This window comes from Echiichthys vipera, assembly GCF_963691815.1.
Source record: "Echiichthys vipera genome assembly, chromosome: 20".
NCBI lineage: Eukaryota > Metazoa > Chordata > Actinopteri > Perciformes > Trachinidae > Echiichthys > Echiichthys vipera.
Window position 1 is genome coordinate 18,760,862 of NC_139845.1, and position 17,661 is coordinate 18,778,522.

A 17,661-nucleotide genomic window follows, 5' to 3' on the forward strand; every position below is an offset into this window, starting at 1 on the left:
AAGTTGCACAGCGTCACCTTGTTTAACATGTTCAATGCTCTGCACCTACACGCACCTTTCATGGATTCTGACAAAATTAAACTCATGATGTTCACAAACTCAAAGAAAAAGCAACTGAACCAGTCTTCCATCCACTCATACTTTTCAGGGCAATGTGGTTGAGTTTGTATCCGATGAGATGTCCTGGTCTACAGTGTTCTCTTTCAGGAATGCCACCACAGTCCTTAATATATATATATATATATATATATATATATATATATATATATATATATATATATATATATATATTACTGGAAGTGTGTCTGTCTCTGTCTTTGTGTCTGTCTGTCTGTCTCTCTCTGTCCATCTGTCCGTCTTTTCCCCCCTTCTCTCTCCTTTTCTTCCTCCCCAACCGGTGCAGACAGATGTCCGTCCTCCACAGAGCTGGGTCTGTCTGACGTTCCTGTCTGTTATAGTGAAGGTTTTCAACGCCACCGTACTCTACGGGGGAATTGTTGGGTCTATGTTAATCATAAATAAGTCACAGAGTGCGGTCTTTACCTACTCTGTAAAGTGTCCAGAGATAACTGTTGTTATGATTTGGCACATAAATAAAATTGAATTGAATTAATACTGCAAATATCGCAGCACTGTCATCAGTGGGCCATAGGCTCAATCACCATGTGTTATCTTCTAGATAAGGACTTAACAGGTATTTATTTAAATGGAAATATTTGTGATTACAGCTTTAAATCAATTCTAAATAAAAAACATGATTGAATTATGTTGGTGGAACATCCGAGTTTAAATCTGATCCAAATCTTACCCCATCTTTATCCTAGTGATTGATTGGCAGATAAACTTGTAACACTGGCCCCCTAAAAGAAAGTCCTATTTTTATGTATTAACAAGATCATCATCTCAGGATTATGGGATCGTTTTTCATACTACTCTATTACTGCACTATAGTTCTGTTTACGTCTGCTCATTACATATATGTATCATGTCTGATCACATATGAATCCGATCACTGTCCACTTATATCTTTTCTGCACTACAGTTCTGTTTATACCTGTTTCAACAGTCTACTCCATGTTTACATCATATACACGAGTTCACATGTCTGCTTGCATCTGATACACGCATGTCTTTCTACATCTCACGCTGACGATGTTCTCCGTATCTAACTCTGTGACTGGATTCTAACCTGTACTAACACACTAACATCCTGACACGTATTCTACCTGTACTAACACACTAACATCCTGACACTTATTCTAACCTGTACTAACACACTAACATCCTGACACTTATTCTACCTGTACTAACACACTAACATCCTGACACTTATTCTACCTGTACTAACACACTAACATCCTGACACTTATTCTAACCTGTACTAACACACTAACATCCTGACACTTATTCTAACCTGTACTAACACACTAACATCCTGACACTTATTCTACCTGTACTAACACACTAACACACTTACTCTACCTGTACTAACACACTAACATCCTGACACTTATTCTACCTGTACTAACACACTAACATCCTGACACTTATTCTACCTGTACTAACACACTAACACACTTATTCTACCTGTACTAACACACTAACATCCTGACACTTATTCTAACCTGTACCAACACACTAACATCCTGACACTTATTCTACCTGTACTAACACACTAACATCCTGACACTTATTCTAACCTGTACTAACACACTAACACACTTATTCTACCTGTACTAACACACTAACATCCTGACACTTATTCTAACCTGTACTAACACACTAACATCCTGACACTTATTCTACCTGTACTAACACACTAACATCCTGACACTTATTCTAACCTGTACTAACACACTAACATCCTGACACTTATTCTACCTGTACTAACACACTAACATCCTGACACTTATTCTAACCTGTACTAACACACTAACACACTTATTCTACCTGTACTAACACACTAACATCCTGACACTTATTCTAACCTGTACTAACACACTAACATCCTGACACTTATTCTACCTGTACTAACACACTAACATCCTGACACTTATTCTACCTGTACTAACACACTAACATCCTGACACTTATTCTACCTGTACTAACACACTAACATCCTGACACTTGTTCTACCTGTACTAACACACTAACATCCTGACACTTATTCTACCTTTACTAACACACTAACATCCTGACACTTGTTCTACCTGTACTAATTCTTCTTTTACACTTTATTCTTGTTGATAGGTAAAATGTTTTTGTATAGTTGCACTGACGTTATTTGCTGCTCTGTGTGCCCTGAATTGCCCCCCGGGGACAAATAAAGTTTTTTGAATTGAATTGAATTGAATACAGGGCTAATAATCTCCAGCAGGTGGCGGTAGCACCGTCAACAATGCCACCGAGCGTCCAATAAAAATGGAGAAGAAGTCTCCATGCAACTGCTTGTTTTGAATATGTGAACTCTTGATCGCAGTGGCTCCCTTATTCAGAGGAGAAATGTTGTCGGTTTAGTGGGATAGCTTACGTTACCATAGTCCTATCTTTACCTTTACGTTACTAACGTTACGAGCCAACTGTGCTACCTAGCTAGCTTACAGCAGCTAACCACAGTTCCCTACATTATCAACACTGGTGCGAGAAGATGGACTTAAGTGTCTTCGTCGCCGTGTCCAAAGGTGTGTATGCCGGGGAACCAAGCACGATTAAAAGTACCGCTTTGGGGACAGTTTTAGCTGGAGATAGTCGAGCTAACGCTGACTTTTATCAGTTGTTCTAGCAGGTTAGCTAAGTAAACTAGCATATTGAGTCACGTTCGGATAGTTACGTTCACGTGCTTCCTCTAAAGACGTTTTGCCTGCATCTTATCACATGAACACGACTACTGCAACGTTACGCACCAAACCAACTGGGCAAAAGTAGGAGCTAACCGGGTTTGAGCAACACTGTTGTTATTGAACGTTCACTCGGTTTCTAGTGAGGCTGCATTCAACACACGCTGTTTTATAACAGTTGGCTAATAAACATAAGCGAATTCAACTCTGGGCAAAGATACTAAGATATTAGATAATTATCGTCCAATTACATTAAAAGAGAACTAAAAACAGGACTGGATCAAATAATTAGCGAAACACAAACAGGATTTGTAATTGGCAGGTCCATACATAATATTTTAAAACTAGTACAAGATCTGTTAGAATGTAACTATTTCATAAATGAGAGAATGAGATAAAAGATTCCTTCTATTCCTTGACTTCTACAAGGTCAAAGCTTACGTATGTATATATTTGTCCCAAAGTTTGTAACAACCTAATCTTCTACAATGACACAACTAGTTAAGGTTAGTGATGTTTAAATGAAGCTTCATGAAGCATTTTCGTTATTTTCTGAGTCAATCTAGTGGATGAAAATGCTAAACCAAGCGCTCCATCTAGTGGACTCCACAAATACAACTAATGCTTCATGAAGTTTCATTAGCACATCGCTACCTATAAGGGTTTCTCTCCATGTTTTACCATGTGTGGAGTTTGCATGTTCTCGCCGTGTCTGCGTGGGTTTTCTCAGGGTTCTCCGGCTTTCTCCCATAATCCAAAGACATGCACGTGTTAGGTTAATTGATGACTCTAAATTGCCCGTAGGTGTGAATGGTTGTCTGTCTCTCTTTGTCTCTATGTGCCCTGCGTTAGACTGGCGTCCTGTCCAGGGTGTACCCCGCCTTACGCCCAATGTCAGCTGGGATCGGCTCCAAAATATTGTGTTTGGTGTTACTCTGAACTACATTAGTGACTTGATTTTGAACAATATGATACTGGTGGCAAATGTTTTCCTCCCATACAAGCCCCCCTTCTTTTAATCGAGACTTTGCAGCTAATTGGTGCTTTGAAACTAATGAAAGGGAAACATGCGAAATCTCTCCTATATTTATAAGGAGATGGAGGTGTTTTTGAGGACCCTTTTTCTATTTTTCAGATGACCCCTTACCTCTGGCGTCGCTGCGCCTCCTGGTCCCACCTTTCCAGCTAATGGCAGCCTCTATGTGGCAGGTTCTGAAGAAACAAGATGCCATGCATTACTGGAAAGTGGCAGAGTTTGTCTCTTTGGTGATGGACATGGTCCCAGAGCTGCTAATGTACAAGCACAGGACGCAACTTAACCTGGGGTTAAGAGCCAGGGTGGGTATCAGTAGAGGACACAAGGCATTCATAGCTAATGAAATATTTATTTAAGATGGAGGCGGTTATAGATAGTCAGAGAAAGCATATGAGGTGTGAACTGTTTTGTGAACACATGAGTATTTTGGGGTAATGTTTTTTTCTTCTCCTCATCAGTATATTCTAGAGTTGTGCCGAAGTGAACAGCTTGTAGAGCCAGACATCATCTTGTCTCATCTGGACAAGATAAATTCGAGACACCCTACCCTGGTAGATGTAAGTGTCTTTATTCTAAATGTTTCATTTCACACACCAATTTAAAAAATGACAACCAATTTTGTAACATTTCTGCCTTTTTAGATCTAAATGTGTTTATTTATGTTGTTATTGGCTTGACTACGAGCTTATGCACACCACTTAGGAAATGATCCAGTTGTGAACTTGTATGGCTAGTTGTAATATGGCTACGTTTATCCCCATATTGTAGATGAAAGAATCCGAAGAGGATGAAGTAGTAGTTAACTTTCTTGAGTTGATCCAGACTCTGCTCAAAGATCCGGAAGAGAGACAAGACTTTTTCACGGTGAGGCGGCGTCATTTACACTTCTGTGGAGCTAAATCAAGCTGTAAATAATGCTGTTATAGGTTAGAATTTTAGTATCCCCACATTCAGTAAGTTGTGGAATCTGGCTGGTGAATGTAGAATAAATGATTATATGTAGTATTTCTAAGCAGTTGCAAAAACAGCAGAGATACCTGACTTTAGTTTTTTCTTTGCGATGCACTAAAATGGTCTCTTTCTCTCTTTCAAAGGAGGTCTTCCCTGCCGAGTATGGACCTCAGTACGATAGTGATTTGCAGATGCTGTTTTCGGAGTTCCTCTGTCGACTGGCTCAGCTGTTGCCAGTTCCTGACCTCGAGCAGGTGAGAGGTGTCCTTTCATCATTTTTCGATTTAAGTTACCAGTATCTCACCGTCAAATAATACATTAAACTACCATACTGCTCCTGCCCTGTTGAATTTAACAACGAGAAGACATTTTTGCTTTAAAGCTTGACAACAGCACCAATTTGAAAAGAGGCTGTTGGCTTGACACTCTTGTTCAAATTGTTATGGTTTGTCCTATATGCTGGTTGAGCAGCAGCAACATCTTGCTATTCAAAGTGGTAGAACAAGCATAGCACACCACCTATATGCCAGTGGACATTTGAAAGTTAAATAGGAGTGATGAGCCATTTATAAGTTGCACACAGCATCGGCACAGTATAATCCATAATTGAGATATGACATTGGAAACACCATTAATATGTGCCGTAAGAAAGTAGGGACAGTAAGAGCGTACTCACACTGTCCTTCCGCACCGCGACCAGGGCTTTAGGGTACTTGTCCCCCCTCCCTCTCCCGCGGCGCCCCAGCCCCGTTTGTACTCACACTGCTTCTTGCTGTCCATACGCCATCACGCCGTAACACGTCACACGCATTGATCGCGTGTGTGTGGCTTTGTTTACAAATCTTTCCACAGACCTCAGAGTTTTTGTGCGTCTTGTCGACTGTTTTTGAATATTTTCATCCGACCAAATCTGCAGTAAACACTTCACCTCCGCATCACACCAACGTGAACCTTTCACCGCCATTGTTGTTGTTGTTAAATGTCCGCACATGGTCCGTCCTTCTATTTACATGTCCGAACAGGCAGACATAACGCTACCGCCGTAGGGCTCGTGCTCGTGCTCGTGCTCGTGCTCGTACACGTGCGCACGCTCGTGCTCGTACATGTGCAAACGGCTCCGCTATAGCCCACCTCTTTCAAGCGGGCCGTGGACGGCCGCTTGTCGGCTGTCGGCAGTTATGCGCTGAACGGGTGCACTCACACTCCTTAAAGGTACTAGGCTTTAGCAATCCAACGGCTTGCACTCTTTGTGATGGTTGCTGGATTGATAGTGGCTGCTTTTGCAACTGTCTTGAGCACTTGGCCTTGGCACCGGCGGTAACGGCCATCGGCCTTACGGGTGCTGCTAAGGAGATGTTGAAGAGATCCTCTTTCAGCACACAGAGGGCAGGCAGGCCCTTACCTTCCCTTGTCTACCGCGACGCTCTGCGAAATGTCATGAGCTTTTTCCTGAGGACTTCCTGCAACTCTGTCAGTGGCTGGCGTTCCTCTTCACTGGCCACCTTGTACTACCTCTTAAGAGTTCTTAGCTCTTGCTGCAGCTGTTGTATCTGGTGACCCAGAGGTTCTTGTTGTAGGGTTTCTTGTTCCCCGTTTCAACAGGCCAAACCTTTCAGACGCATAGCTGACAATAAGGGTTGTCATTGCCTGCAGCCATCTTTCAGCATTCCCCTTAGCTGTTGTTTGTATCATCCCTCACACATCATCTTTAAAGACTTTCCCCTCTGGGATAAATACAGTAATCTTGAATCTTCAAACTAATGCCACTCGCTCTTGTTGTTTGCTGGAGGCCATTTGATCCAAAAGGACTCTGTGTGGAGTCCTGGCCGTTTTCCTCCTGCCTCTCACCAGGAGCTGGTCCTGTGTGTTGCACCTCTTTCTCCTTTAAACTATTTATTGTAGATAGATGTGTGGTTGCGTTGTTAACACGAACACAGCCCTTATGTTTAAACAGGAACAAAGGAACAACGTAAACACCCCAACAACATCCTTAACTGTCCTGGGCAACGGCACCAAACTTTTTCACACTGCGACTCCGGCTGTATTCCTCCGCCAGCTGCAGTGTGCAATGCAGCTCCTGTCTGTGCCGGCCCCTTTACTCCTTGGCAGAGGTTGTCCTTCGCCACAGGTATTTTGAGGCCACGCATATTTTTGCACTCTTTGCCGCAAATGCATCATCGTCGTCTCGCCATTTTCAAGGGTCAAAATCTTTAGGGTCAGTCCTATTGTGGATTCCCCAAGCCCCCACCCCGATCGCTGGATCCCCTGCGAATATGTTTCAGCTGGGGTGCTAGCCCAACTTGCCCATGTAGCCGCCCTTCCATGCTGTTAGTTCAGTGACACATGAGCTTACTACGAATCAAAAGCAAATTTAAAGGCTCCAACAGTTTTTAATCAGTAAAGGTCAGAAGGGATCAAGCACAGCAGTACTTTGACAATCCAATTGTAAGATTTTGCACTAAGGGAGTAAATTTATGTAGGTCAAGACGATACACTCACCAGCCACTTTATTAGGGGCACCTGGTGCTTAGTAAAGTGTCAGTGTGGTCTTCTGCTGCTGTTCCCTCTCTGCTAGAAGTAGTAAAAGTAGGTGGTGTTGTGTGTCACAGATGCTCTCCTGCATTCTTACTTGCATTCTTACTGTTGCCTTTCTATCAGCTCCAATCAGTCTGGCCATTCTCCTCTGACCTCTGGCTAAAACAAGGCATTTGCGCCCACAGAACTGCCGCTCACTGGATCTTTTCTCTTTTTCAGACCATTCTCTGTAAACCCTAGAGATGGTTGTGTGTGAAAATCCCAGTAGATCAGCAGTTTGTGAAATACTCAGAGCAGCCCGTCTGGCACCAACAACCATGCCTCTTTCAAAGTCACTTAAATCCCCTTTCTTCCCCGTTCTGATGCTGCTTTGAACTGCAGCAGATCGCCTTGACCATGTCTACATGCCTTAATGCATTGAGTTGCTGCCATGTGATTGGCTGATTAGAAATTTGCGTTAACGAGCAGTTGGACAGGTGCACCTAATAAAGTGGCCGTCGAGTGTATATGACAAATGTATTTCAGTTTGCACGGGCTTAAATAAAAATGATCTTATCTTCAAGTAAATCAAATATAAGTCTCTAGTTGTGAAGTGCCACAGTAAGGAGGTTAAGATAAGATTACATTGTGTATACCATATAGCAATAATGTCTGCATGATAAATACTATACATGGTATACCCACATGGTATACACTCCAACCATTAGGAAAGTCTCAAATTGTGTACTCTGTTAAATAGACATAATAACATAGAAATAACTGTCTAGCAGGTGTCTTAAAGGTGTTTTAATCTGCAAATCTGATTTCTTGATATCCTGTTTATGAAGTTACAATCGTTTGACTACATTTGATTTGGTGAGATGTTTTCATGCATTCCCCACAGACTGTTTCCTGGCTTGGAGCCGAATGCTCTGTGTTGGAGGATTGTGTGCATTCAGTCTCTGAGCCTACAGACCTGAAATATCTGCTCCAGCACCACAAACACCTTAAGCATTTAGAGCAACATGGTAAGACGTTTCCCATCACCACTTCTACTGTAGATTGTCTGCCTGTCTTTGTGTCTGTCTCTTTCTCTCTCTTTTTCTTTCACCCTAACCGGTCAAGACAGATGGCCATCCTCTTTAGAGCTGGGTCTGTTTAATGTACCTGCCTGTTAAAAGGAAGGTTTCCGTTGCCACTGTGTGCACATGATTGCTGGATTAATACTGTAATAATTATAATAATAATAATAATTATTGTGCAGCTTGTTGCTGCTTATGGGGGAATTGTTGGGTCTCTGTACATGATGAATAGATTGTGGTCTTTACCTATTCTATATGTAAAGTGTCTTGAGATAACGTTTGGTATGGTTTGGCACTATAAATAACATTGAACTGAACTGTTTTTCACTTTCATTGTTGAAGATAGAGCTCTCTGATTTAAAAAAAATAAATACAATTTTTATCCTTTTCTGTGCAGTTCCACCCTCCAGCATGGGTGACAGCATCCTGTCCTCCCTCTCTGCAGCTCCCCCTAGCAGAGTGGCAAAACCCACCGAACAACCCAACCAATCAGACCTCAGTGATGACACACACACCGTATCATTCATTGATGATGTGGCAGTTGAAATAATCACAGTGACGGATTACGCTGAGGTTGAATTAGACGTAAGCACCGACATCGAGGTGGTGATGGGAGAAAACTGCTTTGAAGGAACAGACAATAGCACAGTGGCCAGAGATTCGCTGGTAATGCTTCATGACGAGTCAACCATGGCAGAAGAAGTGGGAGAAGCAACACAAGAAAGATCTGCAAGTGGTTTGGAAGACATCTTCCATCCAGCAGTTAACAAGGACGACTTGATGTCCTCTCAACAAAAAATCTCTGTGAGGCCTCATGATTGTCCAGACTGCGAGAAGAAATTTAAGTTTGCATCATCGTTAATCGCCCACCGGGTCATCCATACCGGTGAGCGCCCCCACCGGTGCAATGACTGTGGTCGCTGCTTCTCTTTCAGGCAGTCCCTTGACAGGCATAGACACACGCACAAAACTGGACGGAAGTACAACTGTGCTATCTGCCGGGAGACTTTTGACTCCTTAGCAGCCCGCACAGAACACAAGCAAACACACATGGAAGCTGGTGTTTACACGTGTCATCAGTGCAACAAGAAATTTAACTGGGAGCTGGCACTTGCAAGGCACCAAAAAACTCACACTGACGGTCCCAATGCAAATAAGCCGACAGAGAGCCATAAGGATGTGCAAGACGGGGTTATTATGGGTGATGAAAATGTCAGCGAGGTTCCTGTCGTACTCTCTGTACCTGACAGCCATCTGCAGACAGATGATAATGGTGATCAAGATCCAGAGAAAGCAGAGGTCCATAGCAGTGAGCGTCCCACCTCTGAGCCTGCAGGCATAACCCGTGAACTTGGTAATGAAGCAATTTCTTTGGTGAAGGTCCGCACAAGCGGGCGTAAACGCAAACCTACCATGAAGATCCAGGTGATAAATTTACAGAAGCACATGGCCGCGAAAAGAAGGAAGGAGGTGACCAAGGCCAACCCTCCAGATCTGAAGCCTTTGTCTTTCAATTGGTAAAAACATCTATTCTCGTTCTCACAAATGGTTTCCTTCATTTCTGTTTTTGTCTTCCTGGTTTTATTACAGGGTTATTACATAGAAGTAAAATGTTATGTATTATGTTTAGCTGAATATATGGTGGCTGTGGAGGTACATCAGGCAGATCAAGCCTCTCATGTTTGTTTCCCCTTTCTCTTTAACAGTGCAGAGCACTCTTATGGGTCACCCATGGTCTCATCAAAGGACGACAGTGAGAGTGAGTTCAGTTTTAGAAATATCCTTCTCAACACAATTGCATAATCAGAGAGAACTTAGACATGACACTGCATTACACAAATAGCAGGCCAGAAATGTACTACCTACCTACTCCTTATCATAATAACCTGGTAATTTGCCCATAATTAAAATGAAATTGTAACTAATTTGCTTAAAAAGGTTGAAATATAGGTAAATTACTGTTAAAAAAAAAAACTTGGACATTAAGAAAACAAGTGGTGTAAGGTCATTTTTACCAAAGGTTTTAGTCCATGTCCGTAATTATTCTGGAGAATGTCAGTAGAAATGACGGCAAGTTTTACCTTCTGTAAAAAGGCCCAGAAAAAATACCTTGGGTAATACTTACCCCGTCCGAATACGACCCTCCTTTAAAATGTATGTAGGTATTTCGTCATATCCTGTAAATACGTAGTTGTCGCGTATTTTTGGATCATGGAGCACTCTTATCAGTTTTTAAAAATTATGAGTATTAATTGCGAGCATTTTGTGCAGTCTATTCTGTCCTTTAGTTTCGTTAATTTTGGGATATCCGAAAGCTACGTAGCATGACGACAGGGAGGTGACGTAGTATGTAAATCGAATAACCCCTCCCACCTCTGGTAAAAGACAGGGATTTCTTAATCCTATGTTAATTGGCCATTTATATTACTGACGTCCTGAGGTAAGAGTATTTTACCTCACGCCCCCACATTAAACTTAATCCATCTGAATAGGGCTTTAGTCCCAGTATAGGCAGTATTTTAAAATGTATTTTTTACTGTTTGCAATCTAATTTTAGTTAGGGAAACATTACAGGGTAATTGTTAATTTCCTATTTGTGGTTCCGTAGCAGATGGCTCATCAGCTGCTTTTTCCTGTCCGAAGTGCTCCTTCCAAGACACAGAAGAGGCCCAGGTCCAGCACCACATTGACGAGGTCCACTCTGTTAAGACGGAGGATGACCAGCTGTCCTCTCAGCCCCTCGCAGATGAAGAAGGACGTTTTAGTTGTCCCGACTGTGAGAAGAGCTTCAAGTTCCAATCCTTACTAAAAGCCCACCAGCGCATCCACACAGGCGAGCAGCCCTTCTTTTGTGCTCAGTGTGGACGGCGGTTCTCTTTCAAGCAATCACTGGAGAGGCACAAGCAGACGCACAAGTCTGGGCACAAGTACAAGTGCCTGATCTGCGGCGAGTTCTTCAAGTCCCTGGTGGCTCAAAAGGAGCACAAGAGCACCCACATGGAGAACGGTGAGTACCTGTGCTCAGAGTGTGGCCGGGCGTTTGCCTGGAAGTCTGCACTCGTGAGACACCTGAAGACCCATGAAGTGGTGGAGCATTCTTACAAATGCCCTCGCTGTGACCTGGGCTTCAGCTGTGCCAGCTACCTCAACAAGCACCTTGAGACACACCAAGAACAAAAGGTGCACACCTGCAACTGCGGAAAGAGCTTCGCCTACCGCGCAGCTCTCACCGCACATCAGCGCATCCATCAAAAGGAGCGGCCGCACATATGTACACAGTGCGGCAAGGGATTCCTCTACAGGGGAGGTTTACTGAGCCACATGAAGATCCACTCAGAGGAAATGCCCTTCATGTGTTCCTTTTGTGGCAAGAGCTTCAAGAGGGAACGTAACATGAAGAAGCATGAGCGCTGCCACACCAGGGAAAACGTTTTCAGCTGCTCGCAGTGTGACAAAAGTTTTGTCTACAAGGCGACTTTGATCAGACACGAGCTGACTCATTCAGGCGAGAGGCCGTACCTGTGCTCTGACTGCGGGAAGGGCTTCTTTTCCCACGCAGAGCTTCTGAAGCACGAGCGTTTCCACACGGGCCACAAGCCATTCCAGTGCCCGCACTGTGGCAAGAAATTCACTCAGTCCTGCTACCTGACCATCCACCTGCGCTACCACACCGGAGTCCGACCGTACTCCTGCACCGAATGCGACAAGAGCTTCCTTAGCGCCAACCGCCTGAAGAGACACCAGCAAACACATTCAGGGGAAAAACCACACCTGTGTGTAGAGTGTGGGAAGGGATTCAGGCAATCGTATAATCTCAAAATGCATCAACGAACACATATCATGAAATTAAAATAGTCAGACCTATTGATCTCATTAATGTTTTGGAAATGACGACGGTATGAGATTATAGATTAGTTTGGGACCAAATCAACTGTAGACCTATACAGTTGCAGTGAACTGCATCTAGTATGGAAATGTATTCCCAGGTTGTTGCAATTAAAGCACACTGAGCAGAGGAGTTTGTGTTGTCAGATGTATTTTTGTCGGTCTTCAAATAACTGGGTTATATATGGAGATCATCTTTTCTGTGTTATATCATACATGCCATTTCAAGCAGTTTCAGGCACTTTATCCAAAAGCCAAGTGTTTTCGAGGATTTCCAGCACCTGTACAAACCCTGAAATAATGACCAGAAAAAAGTACATAAATCCAGTTTTTATTGTGGGCATGTTTTAGAGCACAATTTGACAGCGCTTTGGAAAAGAGGCTTAGAAACATTAGTGCTGGAACAAGTGACATTTTCTTATCAGCAGTGGTTTCATTTCAGACAGTAACACAAAAACAAACTGCAGGCTCTGTGACACGGAAGCTCGTCTCAGGGCGGCAGCAGCACAGACAGGTAATCGTTGAAAATGAGCTTAGACATCTTTGAATATAGTGTTGCATCTTTACAGTATAGCTTAGGTGTACATCACGGGGTTTACTGACAAACTTCAATTGCATGAAGAGGACACATGGGCGTTATTTTATGAAAGTTTCATGTAAAAACAAAGTACTAGACAACGACGCTACTGCTGAGTCTACTGAAGGAGTGAGTTTGGGCAGTTTGAGAAATTTCAACAAATGAGTGAGGACCTGCACAAATAGGCAAGTCCTCACTAACACACTCTGGCATATGTGATTGTTTCAGCCGAGTCGGAACGGAAGTACTGAGAGCGCACTCACACTGTCCATTCGTACCATGCCCAAGCACGCTTCACGGCTAAAGTCTAGTTCGTTTATCCAGTGAGAGTACAACTGTATTGTGGCGCACGCTTGCTGGCCGCGGCCTGGTTGATATGTGGGTTTTTGTTAAGCACCGATGCATGGGCGTGGGCATTCACAGCGGCTCTGATGTCTGTTTATATGCGTCTGTTCTCCACGACGGACATTTAAAAAGATACTGCCAAACGTTTTGCGGTGGTTGGATGCGGAGGTGGAGTGTTTACTGCAGATTTGGTCAGATGAAATGTTCAAAAACAGTCAGACAAAACTAAATTTTCGAGGGGTGATGACTTATAAGCAAGAAGCATTCCAGCCGCGACCCAGATCATTTCAAGCAATGCGTGTACAAGCGGGCCTGTCCCACGGGGGGGAAGAGGGAGGGGGGGACAATTACCCTAAAGCATGGGGAACGGTACAAATGGACAGTGTGCCCTAAGAAAACAGTGAAGGTTATGTAAATCAGTAGCTCTGCTCAGACAGTGACCTACACAGCTATGTGCAGAGTGATGGGGCAGTGGTCGCTTCCCAGGGCCTTGTTGCGGATCTTGCTGTCGCACAGGCCTGGCAGCAGACTGGACGACAGCAAAAAGTAATCCAGCCTCCAGCCCACATTCTTTCCACGGGCGTTCATCATGTAGGTCCAGAAGGTGTATGCGTTGGTCTGCTCGGGGTAGAGCTCGCGGAAGCTGTCGGTGAAACCGGACTCCAGCAGCTGGCCGAAGCCCTCGCGCTCATCGGGGGTGAAGCCTGCGTTCTTTTTGTTCCCCTTTGGGTTCTTCAGGTCGATCTCCTGGTGTGCGACATTAAGGTCACCGCACAGCACCAGGGGCTTCTGCATGTCCAGCTCGCTCAGGTACGCCCGGAAGTCGACGTCCCAGGTTTTGCGGTAATCTAGGCGCACAAGGCCTCTGCCGGAGTTTGGCACATAGGTGGTCACCAGGAAGAAGTTTGGGAACTCCGCAGTGATGACGCGGCCCTCCTTGTCATGCTCTTCTTTACCTGAAGGATTGGCAGACGAGGGCCAGTTAACAATTTAGTACAATCACATCACCAGGATTCAAAGACATGTTCAGTTACATAATTTGTGTAGGTCCGTGTTCAGAATGAAACTTACGGGTAACGACTCAGCAAGGCCAAGCCACTCTACAGCTTAACATTCTTCTTTGCACTGTACAACAATGTGTGACTGACAATGCCAGCCATAGTTCCAACATTTTGTGAAATATGCTCATTGGTTTAGTTGCAGAGTAATCTGTGCAGCAAATGTGAAGCAGTCGGTTTTGTTAGCATTAAGACTGGAAACGGCTAGCTCGACTGTCTAAAGGTAACACCATCTGCCTCCATGCACCTTTACAGTTCAATAATTAACATTTTATATCTTGTTTGTTCAATTCATACAAAGACCAAAGTGTAAAAGTAACAATGTGCAATTTTATAGGGTTTGTGTCCCAAGTATGGAAGCCGTTGCCAGGCAAACAGTACAGAGAATGCAGGAAGTTTCTGCCCCCAGCTAAGAACTAATCCTGCACATAACCCAAAATAACCCAAAACTATAGTAACTACATAAAATATGTAGTTGTGCTGATATTGTAATCTTATAGGGGCTGTACTTGACATTAAGTACATTAGTATAGCCGTAAACTAATGTCTGCTTTGTAAAGATATAGTGGAGTAATTTTTTCCTCTGTGCTATAGTCTGGGTTTATTTGTTTGGATCGCCGTATTAGTGCATGCGAGTGCTTTGTGCGCTGGTATCAGACGCAGAGGGCCATGGCAACGTATTTGATGAGACGGGGAGGCAATCCCAGGCAACTTTCTTTTCCCAGAAGTACAACCTCTTTATACAATTTACAATCATTTGAACATTTAAAAAGAATCAATTTGAAGCAGCCTTTGGCAAACTTTATATAATTATGTCCAAGAGTACTGCATACTTATTATTTTTGCTATCTATAACCACCCGTGTAGGTTCAAGACTTCATAGACCAATGATGGATTCTACATTACATTGGAAGACATCACTCACCAATGCCATAGGTGACTTTGATGGGTTCAGTTTTGCAGAGCATGGCCACACCACTGTATCCCTCTTTTTCATCTGACGCAGCCCAGTACTTGTGAGGGTATTCGGGCATTGAGGTGATGTCAGCAGGGAGGGATTTCTCCCCACACTTTGTCTCCTGCAGGCACAAAACATCTGGAGCCTCCTCACGCACCCACTTGGAGAAAGAACACACGAGTTTACCGATAAAACCCATCTCTTAACTTGGCTCGTAACAATTTCATTTTGCTTTTGTTCACTGCAAACTCACATCCAGGCCCTTCTTTTTCACCCAGGCCCTCAGACCGTCGACGTTCCAGGAGGTGATCTTCATGTTGGCGTCGCGTCCGTCTTTGCTGGTCATTTTGTCCGGAGGATCATCGTACAGAATCGGGGCCTCTGGTTCCTTGGCCTTCTTTGTTTTCTTTGCAGACGCTGTGAAGTGACGTAAACATACGGAGTCATGAAAGTGGTAGATCACATATGTTTTAGGTAGGAAAATGTAATCAGAGGTTGTTTACTATGTACAGAACAGTATGTATTTGTGCATTCGTGCATGCTGTATTACCAGAACCCTTGTCATTCTCCCCATCTGCAGCCGGCTCCTCTGCATTCTTGCCTCTCTTCATACTTGAACTCGCTCTGACTGCAAACACACCACGCAGGCACACAACACGCACACACAACAGCACACGCGCCGCTGGAAAAACAGAAGAGGAATTTATGTGTTTGTCTTAAAGTCTTGAGTGTCAAATGCTACATTTAATCAACAGTTTTACAGTGGTTCTCAACTGTGCCATGAAGGCCAGCATTGATCAGTTAATACTTAATTGCATTTCCTGTTTTATATCACTGTACTCTTGGTCAGACAAAAGACGTCAACTTGGGTTCTAGGAAATTTGTGATGGGTTTTTTTTTCTGGCATTTCACAGGCTCGCCTATCGTTTGAGGAAAAAAGTTAAGACATTAAATGACAATGAAAATAGTTGCAATAATGCCAATCCAGTCATCACAAAACATGCACTCTTCGGTTGAGAACCCATGTTGCGTGCTGCAATACTGTGTTTTATGTTGACAACTTACAATAGGGACGTGTTGCACTTGCAAATTAGCATCCGCTATAAGCACGATTATATTTGCATTGGATAGCTGTTCTCAGTATGTACACTGTATGTATGCAACTTTTTGGTTGCTTGCATCTCTGTGTCTGTCTTTGTCACTCTCTGTCCATCTTTACTCTCTTTCTCTCTCCTTTTCTTCCTCCCCAACCGGTGCAGACAGATGTCCGTCCTCCACAGCGCTGGGTCTGTCTGACGTTCCTGTCTGTTATAGGGAAGGTGTTCGTTGCCACCTTACTCTACGGGGGAATTGTTTGGTCTATGTAAATCATAAATAAGTCATAGAGTGTGGTCAATTACCTACTCTGTAAAGTGTCATTATTAAGTGTCAGTATTATAATTATAATACAGCCAATATCGATCTGTTTTTATTTAAACTTGGGTGAGTGTAGTTTCTCCAGCAGTGTGTCACATACATTTCATCAAGAGCAGCGTGAGCATCTTTAAATAGGCAAGTCTGACAACTTAAATGTGTACGAACACGCATGTTAGCACCAGCAAATCGGATGTTAACCGAACTACGGTGCATCTCTTTTGCTAGCAGGTATCCTTCTGTGTGCGCCTCCTTTTTACACGGTTCTGTAATGATCTTACAAATGGTGCCTGTCAGAGTTAATGTGCCCTTTTAAAAGGTGTTCTGTACATTATCGGACAAAGGGCGAGCACGCTAAACGTTTGATGCAAGTCGTTTACATGGAGGGGCACATTAGCCAAGCACACTAAAAACAAAAGTGTCCACATGCAAAATGAACTGCGTGTATGAAGAAGACATAAACCCCAGCAGCAGAAGCTTTGAGGAGTCACGCATGTTTAAAGGAAAGCTATGCTAGCGCTAGCTTCTCCTCAGGGACAAAGAGCACAGAGCCAGCAGCAGGCGGCCTGCACCGAGAATGAATGAAGAATAAGCAGCCAGCTACTCATTAGCTTCCCACGCAACTAAATTTGATTCGCATACAGATGCAAATGCTGTTAAATGATGCTAGCGTTTTCAGGCAAAGGAGATGCAAATAATCTTACTTGCACAACAGGATGCAAAGACCAGACAACTGCTTCGTCTTCTTCTTCGTCGTCACTCCCCCAAACTCTCTCACAAGTATCACAAAGCACAGCAGAGATTTCCCACAACGTGCCTGCTGTAGCGTTACTCAGCAGCTGCCTTAAACTCTGCCTGATTAAAAATTACAAAGAAAACGACACTTTTATTTTTACAGCGCTTCTTTAACTGGCAAAAACACACAACTGTAGCTTCTACGACGCATATTACGCTATACCGACGTGTTGCGGAAGTAAAACGCAATTTAAGAAAAGGCTTTTTTGG

The 17,661-nt window shown here is 43.5% G+C and overlaps 3 protein-coding genes and 1 long non-coding RNA gene across 5 annotated transcripts; 3 read left to right on the forward strand and 1 right to left on the reverse strand.

Annotated features, from left to right (window-relative positions):
• Nucleotides 1-2,529: 2,529 nt before the first annotated feature.
• On the forward strand, nt 2,530-4,430 carry LOC310962501. Its single transcript, XR_014593667.1, has 3 exons — nt 2,530-2,681; nt 3,973-4,175; nt 4,332-4,430. It is a non-coding gene; the product is annotated as an uncharacterized lncRNA (long non-coding RNA).
• A 211-nt stretch (nt 4,431-4,641) lies between these two features.
• LOC310962597 (uncharacterized protein) lies at nt 4,642-9,595 on the forward strand (the record flags this gene model as incomplete). The annotated part of the gene is made up of 5 exons (XM_083935103.1): nt 4,642-4,737; nt 4,968-5,078; nt 8,243-8,366; nt 8,818-9,538; nt 9,586-9,595. 5 exons carry the CDS (start codon nt 4,642-4,644, stop codon nt 9,593-9,595), a joined length of 1,062 nt encoding a protein of 353 aa, XP_083791229.1.
• On the forward strand, nt 9,524-12,306 carry LOC310962651 (uncharacterized protein). Its single transcript, XM_083935163.1, has 3 exons — nt 9,524-9,937; nt 10,127-10,179; nt 11,029-12,306. Exons 1-3 carry the CDS (start codon nt 9,618-9,620, stop codon nt 12,273-12,275), a joined length of 1,620 nt encoding a protein of 539 aa, XP_083791289.1. The 5' UTR covers nt 9,524-9,617; the 3' UTR covers nt 12,276-12,306.
• Nucleotides 12,307-12,466: 160 nt separating this feature from the next.
• On the reverse strand, nt 12,467-17,438 carry apex1 (APEX nuclease (multifunctional DNA repair enzyme) 1). 2 transcript variants are annotated; one of them, XM_083934801.1, is made up of 6 exons: nt 17,361-17,438; nt 15,794-15,925; nt 15,497-15,660; nt 15,211-15,403; nt 13,673-14,183; nt 12,467-12,597 (listed from the first exon to the last, which is right to left on the reverse strand). In XM_083934801.1, the coding sequence occupies exons 2-6, from the start codon at nt 15,852-15,854 to the stop codon at nt 12,549-12,551; spliced, it is 978 nt and encodes a 325-aa protein (XP_083790927.1). In that variant the 5' UTR covers nt 15,855-15,925; nt 17,361-17,438; the 3' UTR covers nt 12,467-12,548. The 2 variants fall into 2 exon arrangements, with proteins under 2 accessions (XP_083790927.1, XP_083790928.1); XM_083934802.1 differs by lacking the exon at nt 12,467-12,597 and having other exon boundaries at nt 12,685-14,183.
• Between the last annotated feature and the right edge of the window lie 223 nt (nt 17,439-17,661).